This window comes from Protobothrops mucrosquamatus, unplaced genomic scaffold, assembly GCF_001527695.2.
Source record: "Protobothrops mucrosquamatus isolate PMUCROS unplaced genomic scaffold, P.Mucros_1.0 scaffold418, whole genome shotgun sequence".
NCBI classification, from domain to species: Eukaryota; Metazoa; Chordata; class Lepidosauria; order Squamata; family Viperidae; genus Protobothrops; species Protobothrops mucrosquamatus.
Genome location: NW_015386747.1, coordinates 150,522 through 158,734, shown reverse-complemented (window position 1 = coordinate 158,734; position 8,213 = coordinate 150,522). Strand labels below are relative to the sequence as shown.

Here is an 8,213-nt window from a genome sequence, read left to right as displayed (position 1 = left end):
TCATAAATTGGTTGAGTAAACTATGAATTGGTTTACAATTTAACTAAATTGTGTCATTTACTGTAAATATGTAACATGGGCAACTATATAAATTTTCTAAAAAATAAATCTGAATAAATAACTTACATTCACACCCAGATGATTCATTAACATTTCATCTGATGAAATGAAAGCTTTTACCGCACCGCATTGTGCACAGTTAAAATGATGACATCTGAATGCTGTAATATCAGCAATAAAGTGGTTAGAGTTGACTTCTGACACAGCCCGTGCCCTTCAGATGACTGTTAGACTACTATCATCCCCAGACACTGTGCTGGTTGGGGATAATGGGTCAAAGTGCAAGATCTTCTGAAAGCACCACATTGGAACCCAAAGATGCTTTTTCACGAGGCAACTGGACTTTCTTGTTTTTCTTTGAAGACGTTTCGCTTCTCATCCAAGAAGCTTCTTCAGAGCTGAAGAAGCTTTTTGGATGAGAAGCGAAAAGTCTTCAAAGAAACACAAGAAAGTCCAGTTGCCTCGTGAAAAAGCATCTTTGGGGCAACGATGACCAGGATGACTGAGAATCTCCATAGACACCAGATTGGAAAAGACTGCTCTGATCTATTTTGTTTCTGCTAAACTATGGTTTTTTTAAAAAAAATGGTAATATTGGAATCATGCTAAAATCCGTTCTTTCAGGGATCTTTATGGAGTTAACAGCAGCTCTCACTTACAAGAGCGAGCTCACCTGGAGAGGCAGCCTATCAGAGTGGAGCGTGTGCAGGATGTTAAGGGTCCAAATGACAGCTGGGCTTCAGGCCTGACTGGAGAGGGGCCAGCAACCTTTGGCTTCACCACCCCCAGGCACAGAAGAGAGCAACAGAAGAAAACTAGAGCGATAAAGCCGCCCTTTCAGCCTTAATGAGGCCAATTAATGACTGTACAAGCTGTGGCCTAAATCAATTTTCTTGTCTCTTTTCTGAATATAAGAAAACAATGCCCTGCATTTATATCTTGATGAATTTTTTCCCCTGCAGGCTGGAATTGAAGCCTTTTGAAGCAGACTGGCAGAAATCCAGGAACCTCTGCCAAGATGATAGGGAAGCCAACCTGAAAGAATTCCAGGGACTGCTATCTATGGGAAGCGAGTCCTCTGCAGAGTGAAATCAAAGTCCATACAGTACTTCTGAGTCTCACAGCACAAAGAGCGAGTCCGTCTGTCTCTTATTCTTGTAACTGCAGATCTGAAATCAAATGGTTTTCCTCGGCTGATGTGGACACTCGCTCTCATATATTTAGCCTTTCCTTTGAAGTGGCTTGCGTGTGAGTTTCCCTCATGTACAACCACAACCTGATAGGATTGAAAGTAGCTGTCTGACTCCCAGGTAGTTATTTTCTGTAGTTGGAGGGGGGGGGACTTGGCGCTGGGTCTCCCTGGTCCTTCTCCAGCACTCTCCGAGATACCAGAGTTGGTGGTTTTGCCTGCCTTTTTATGAAATACTTCCTTTTCATCACCCACCCTGAAGCAAAACATACTGAACATGGAGAACAGCCCATTGCTTGGCTAGGATTGTGATTCCAGGAGAATCAGAAACAATTTGCATCTCTCAATCTTACACGGGAAAAGACCCGAATACGCCAAGACCTGCATACCTGTACCCGTGAAAATCAAACCTTGGGCATGGATTAGAGTTGTAGAGGAGGCAAATCTACAACTATTATTACATCCCACCTTTATTTTTGTACAAATCCAAATGGTAAGCATAATGCTCCCCGCAGCAACACCCCTGCAAGGTGGGTTCGGCTGAGTGAGAGGGCCTGGCCCAAAGTCTCCCAGCAGTGTTCTGGGCCTAAGGGAGGCCTGGAGCAGCCCCTCTCCCAGGGGTGAGTCCGGCACCTCCCCACTGCACCAAACTGGCCTCCCAGCTGCTTCAGCCCTGAAGCCAGGAGACGGGGAAATCCTCCCCCGAGGCAGCTTCTTTCCTCCCCAATGCCACATATATGCTGCATGTCAAGTGACGCAGATTTTTTTTCTTTGTCTGAAGATGAAAGCAGGCACATCGTTTGAAGTATGGCTGCCTGTAATTCTGCCTTCAAGCCACGAGATGATTTGATGTTTGAACTGAGCCTCCTGGAGTGCATGTTTCTTCCCTGCTCTTCAGGAAAACCTCTTTTCTTAGATGTACCTGTTTTCTGGGAAGGAGGGCTCCAGATCCTGGCCGTGGGCTTCAAGAAATTTAATCACATCTTCTCCTTGGGAGATTTTGGCTTGAGTCTTCATTAGCTCCTGGCAATAGACCTCCAGCAGCCTCAGACTCTCCATGCAGCAGCTCAGCTTCTGATTCTTCCTCAGCTTCGCATTGGCATCTGCGAAGGGGGAGAGGAGAACAAAACCTGAAGGAACTCCGCTTCTGGGCCCCCTTCCATGCAGTCTATGGGTTTCTTTTCAGCACTACAATTTGTGTGGGGTGTAATGTCCAGCTCTGTAAGAACCCAGGAGTGTGGAATTCTGCAGGGGTCCAAGCACAAATAGGCCTCTTCACTTAAAGGGTCATCAAAACTGTAAAATCAATCCTTTGGAGGATGGAATGAAACTAAATTATATATTGTATTTGACAAATCTTTCTTCAACAAAGAACAAAGATCTAGGATGATAAGAAGCTATTTTTAACTTGTAATTCCCCTGAGCCTAAAGGGGCCCCTCTGTGGTGATCTTGGTGGCTCTCCTGCACTTGTAGTCTTGGACAGGTGAAGAGTTTTTAGCCTTATGAAATTAATTTATCCCTTAACTCCTCTCAAAAACTAAAATGATATTTTTTCTATAAGACAATCATAGGCAAAACTTCCACAAAACTTAAAACATCCATTTTCCCCGTCCTCCAAGTCTCCCCTAAAGCCCACATCATAAGGTACCTGCACGTGCGCGCACACACAAACAAACACACACACACACACACACACACACACACACGCTTCCCTCTGCATGAAGCCATCAGGTATTTCAGTTTACATGAATGCACTACGGTGTGGACGATTTGTAAAAAGGGGCTGATGATTTAGCACCTCCATCATCCAGAGTGGAAATGCAATTTCAGGTCACAGGCGTCCAGCATTAAATTACATATCTCTGTAAATCCTTCCAAGTGTTGATGAGCGCAGCAAGGATGGGAAAGGGAACGTCTCACCAATCTAATTCAAGCTAAAATCCAAGGGCAGCCCGTCCTTCCCTTTTACCTTGAAATCTTGGGAGGGTCCGGTCAGACTTTTTCAATAAACCACTCTCAATGGGGAATTTTCTCTTCAGTCCTTTCTGAAAAGAAGAGAGCCGGAAATGAGCTTCTGCCGGGTGGCCAGCTCTGCTGGGAAAGCATCAAATGCGAGTTTAGCTAAAACTTACATGGAGGGTCCTAAATTCTTCAAATGTCCTGTAAATGAGAACCTGGGTTTGGTCAGACCAGGAGACAGAAAGCATGCAGGTCTGGGGGGAGGGGGGGAGAAAAAAACACGAAATCCACTTTAATCTAAATCATACAATGCTCTGTTTCTAGCAGAAATAGAACTCAAGGCAATTACCAAGAAATACCAAAATAATTTTAAAAATAAAAAGAATACAATGTTGGTCATAAAGGCAAGCAACTCAGCTGCAGTGGAGAACAGATTAAGCCTTTTTTTTGGGGGGGGGGGTGAGACAGAGGCATCTCCCAGGGAGCAAGAGTGGAGGTCCAAGGCATCCAAAGGTACCACTGGCCCGGTCACTCTCTCAGCCCCAGAAAGGCAGCAAAGGCCAGCCACTTCTGAAAGGGGGCCAAGAAAACGGCAAGGATTGTCCAGCAATGGCTCCAAAAACGGCATGGATCCCCCCAACCCGCGGCAATTAACATGAATCCAAACCATCATAAAAGGACTTCATTGCGAGGCCATCCGAATGTCAAAATATCCAGTGCTGTGGGGTTAGGTGCAAAAATGGAAATGAGTAGCAAAAGCGGCATAAAAGCCCAGGCTTCCCGAGGGCCCGATTCGGGGCCAAGCTACCTTCTGCCGGCCATGCTTGAGCAAGCCCACGGCGGTCACCCCCACGGGAAACCTGCTGCTGCTGCCCATCCTCCCGACGTGCTCCCGAGAGGCGCTCTGGAGCCCTGACCGGCCAGGCAGCTGGCTTAGCGGCCGCCTTGCCCGCCCCGCTCCCCGCCCCCGGGGCCTGCTCTTCCCAAGCGGCGCCGGAGGCAGAGCGGAGGGCGAGGCGGCCCGTCCCTTGCCCGCCCCAAGAGCCCCCCGAAGGCCCGGGCGCCCTGTCCTCCTGTCGGCGGGCGGTCACGCCGCCTTCCCGCGCGCCGTCTGGAAGCAGCAGCTGCTCGGCCTGCCACCCCAACCTTGATTACCACACACACACACACACACACACCCCAAGTCCCGTGTGTGGTCCGTGTGCCGCAGCCCCATCGCGTTGCCTGTTGTGCTTGCCTACAGTTTTCATGGGAAAGGTGGGAAATGACCCAAAGGCCGCCTGCGTGATTTTGGGCCGGCTGCAACCTCTCAGCTCGACTCAGCTCTGGGTTCTTGTGGTGGGGAAACAGGAGGAAGAAGCAGCATTCGGTGTGTTCGCCGCCTTGAGTTATTTATAAAAATAATGAAGGTGGGATACAAAAATAAATGATTAAGACTGAATCTCCTGACTCGGATCTGTTTTAAGTTTTAACTCTAAGTGGAGGTCTCAAGAAGGGAATTGCTTGATGCCCATAAAAGCAGGAAGTTTTGAAACATTCTAGCATTTGATTTATTTTTGTCAACACATAAAAAGTGTAGAGAGATTGTGAGGCTCATGAACTTAGAAGCACTGATCAAATACTAAACAAGATAACTAAACCTCCAGTTGATCTGGGAGAAAGGACAAGGCCATCTTTAAAATCAAAGGTGGAAAAAGAATTGCGTCTCCAACAAACCGTGCAGGAGGAAGTAAATAATACTAGGCATGGGAGTCCGTGGGAGAAGGGTGAGGGAGCAAAAGAATCAATATGGTGGTCACATTTTATTTATCACATTTTTATACCTCCCATCTTGCCTTCAATCACCATGTGATCATAGAGTTGGAATAATGGAGTTGGAAGGAACTTTGGAGAACTTTTAGTCCAAACTCTGGACACCCGGCCGTCCAATCTTTTCTTGAAGACCTCCAGCAAGGCAAGGAGGCAAGCCATTCTATTGATGAACTAAAATGTGGGATAGACAGAACCAGATGGATTCATAACTGGCTAACCAGCGCACTCAGTGTGTAGTCCTCAATGGAACTACATCTCTATGGAGGGAAGCATGCAGTGGGGTACCCCAAGGCTCTGTCTTGGGCCCAGTACTCTTCCACATCTTAGTAAGTGATTTAGCTGAAGGAATAGAAAGAGAACTCATCGAATTTGCAAACACCCAAACTGGGGGGAATTGCCAACATTTTGGAAGATAAACTCAGGATCTTGACAGACTTGAACACTGGGCACTATCCAATAAAATGCCATTCAGTGTTGTGAAAAGTAAGGTCTTACACTTAGGCAAAAAAAAAACACCAAGGTATAAAAGTCAGACATGGTTAGCACTTGGATGGGCAATCACCAGGAAATATCAGTCCTGTAGGCTGGATTCAGATGGTGGAAATACGTTCTGGAGGAAAGCAATGGCAATCAATCCCTTTGTGTGCTGCCACTCAGAAAGCGAAATGGCTATGTCCATGTAATGGCCAGGAACCAAGATCGAGCTTTTTATTCCTCTGCCCACAAATTCATTGGAGAATTTTCATATGTGTCTAGTTCCAGCTGTCAGTGTAGAATTTATGGACATCCCACAATTCATGTAAGGTAGCAGAAATCTTCCTTTAGCGTAACCATCTCACTATAGTTCTGCTTCAGAACTTGGCTTCTGGTGGTACCAGTAACTGGCAAGGCTGATGGAGAACCATCTTTGATATAGTTGAAGAAAGAAAGTAATGTCAAAAATCTATTCCAATATCAGTAAAAGATTATAAAATATTGACAATGTGTTGCAGGAGTTTTATTTGTGCCATCTGTTTCCTCATGATTCACTGCAAATATTTCCCTGATTTCTGCACACATCATACTTCAGTTACGATAATCTCTTATCCTGCTTCCTTGGGAAAACACCTTTCTGGCTAATATGAGCTAAACCAACTATCTACAATTTGGTGTCCCAACATGTCCAGAGATTACTCTATGTGTACAATTAAGGCTCAACCATTTTTAAGTTCAAATGTTTGTGTCCATTTGCACAGAAGCAAAATATTTCCCATTGTGATAGGAAGCACTTTCTGATTACATGGAGCACCTTTGCCTTGATTGCCCCAACTTCACAACCAACCTTGTTCTGGGATTGACTGACCAGTAGACCGAAACTCTGGCATTTAGTGATAAGGAAATAATGTTGGCTTGAGGGTCACCCTCGTTTACCCAGGATCTTTGGGAAATTTACAGGGAGTGCTGGGAGGTGTAATCCCAGCCCATCTGGAAGAATCGGATTTGGGACAGGCTAAGCCAGCTACTAGGCAGATGAATAGGAGAGAAACGGAGCAGATAGGCCCTCATCCAGAGGCCTCATTTTTGACAGTTTTCTGTTCTACTCTGATGGACGTTACAAGCCAACTGAAAAATATGTTTATTTAAGGTGCACCTACTTCTTGCTTGGACTGCAAGGTGATCAAACCGGTCAGTCCTAGAGGAGATCAACCCTGACTGCTCTTTAGAAAGCCAGATCCTGAAGTTGAAACTCAAGTACTTTGGCCACCTAATGAGAAGGAAGGACTCACTGGAGAAGAGCCTAATGCTGGGAAAGATGGAGGGCAAGAGAAGAAGGGGACGACAGAGAATGAGGTGGCTGGATGGAGTCACTGAAGCAGTAGACGTGAGCGTAAATGGACTCCAGAAGATGGTAGAGGACAGGAAGGCTTGGAGGAACATTGTCCATGGGGTCGCGATTGAACACAACTTTGCAACTAAAAACAACAACTAACAACAACAACACCTCTTGCTTTGAGAATCTATAAACTGCTTCTCAACCTTACCATCTTTAAGATGTGTGGACTTCAACTCCCAGAATTCCCCAACCAGCCATGAGATGAAGTCCACTCATCTTAAAGCAAACAAGATTGAGAACCACTGCTCTAGAAGATACCCAAAGTCATTTTGCTGAAGGTGTGTTTGTTACAAAGAGTAGAATATTTATTTATGTAAGAAAATTGATACAGCTGCCCAATTCACTCTCAGTGACTCTGGGTGGTAAAAACCCAATATAAAAACAATAAAAAGAAATAACTCCTCTCCCTCCCACATTGACAACAATCAAATGTGCCATTTGATGGGCTCCATCCCTCTCTGGGGTCCCCAAGCCTGTTGGAAAGACACATCTTTAGCGCTTTCGAAAGAGTGTCAATGTGGGGCTAATCTTATCTCTGTGGGGATGATGTTTCACAAAGAGGGAGCCACTGTGGAGAAGGACCTTCTTCTTGGTCCCATTGGATAGGCCTACTTAGGACAAGGGACATGCAAGATTCCCTGCCTCCCCGCTCTGGTGGGTTGGGTAGATGTGACTGGGAGAAGACAGTCCTTCCCATAACCTGGTCTCAAGCCACATAGCAGCACCTTGAATTGGACCTGTAAGCAAATGGGCAGCCAATGCGGCTCCCACAGGAGAGATGGCACACGGGTACATTGAGGCCTGCACGAAACCATGAGGACCACTGCCTATAGATATTTTTAATATATATATATTCAATATAATTTGAGCCTGCAATACATAGAACCTCCTTCTTGAAAGGCAAACTATTTGTACATATCAGACATTGATAAAAGTAATGACTGGTGCCCTCAATTGGGTTCAATTTACCTTCCAGTTGATGCATGAAGCTTCAGATTTATGTTCAGAGGCAAATTATTCCTTTTAGAGTTCATGAAAGGTCTTTAAATCTCTGGCTCTGTTAGCACGAGCACATGGAGCCCAAATCAGCAACTTCCCAGCAAACAAGTTGGTGGTAAAACTTCCCTAAATTAACTAACCCTAGACATAACAGCGCTACCAAATTTTACATCTTTCCTAGCATTTGAGTATCATTTGATTTGATTCACCATTGAATCCTGATGAAATAAATATTATAAAAGGGACAGAGATATAGGGCAACTCAAATTCAGTCTTACAAACAAGTGGGCACTCTGAAGTTCTGGAAGGACATGGACACG

At 45.4% G+C, this 8,213-nt stretch overlaps 1 protein-coding gene across 1 annotated transcript in view; it reads right to left on the bottom strand.

Annotated features, from left to right (window-relative positions):
* Nucleotides 1-3,457, bottom strand: part of NOXO1 (NADPH oxidase organizer 1) — a 10,654-nt gene extending 7,197 nt beyond the window's left edge. The window contains exons 1-3 of the mRNA XM_015816250.1: nucleotides 3,383-3,457; nucleotides 3,220-3,295; nucleotides 2,172-2,352 (exon numbers count right to left, since the gene is read on the bottom strand). Of these exons, the coding sequence (XP_015671736.1) occupies nucleotides 2,172-2,352; nucleotides 3,220-3,295; nucleotides 3,383-3,457 (332 nt within the window). The remainder of the gene's footprint in view (nucleotides 1-2,171; nucleotides 2,353-3,219; nucleotides 3,296-3,382) is intronic.
* Nucleotides 3,458-8,213: the final 4,756 nt, after the last annotated feature.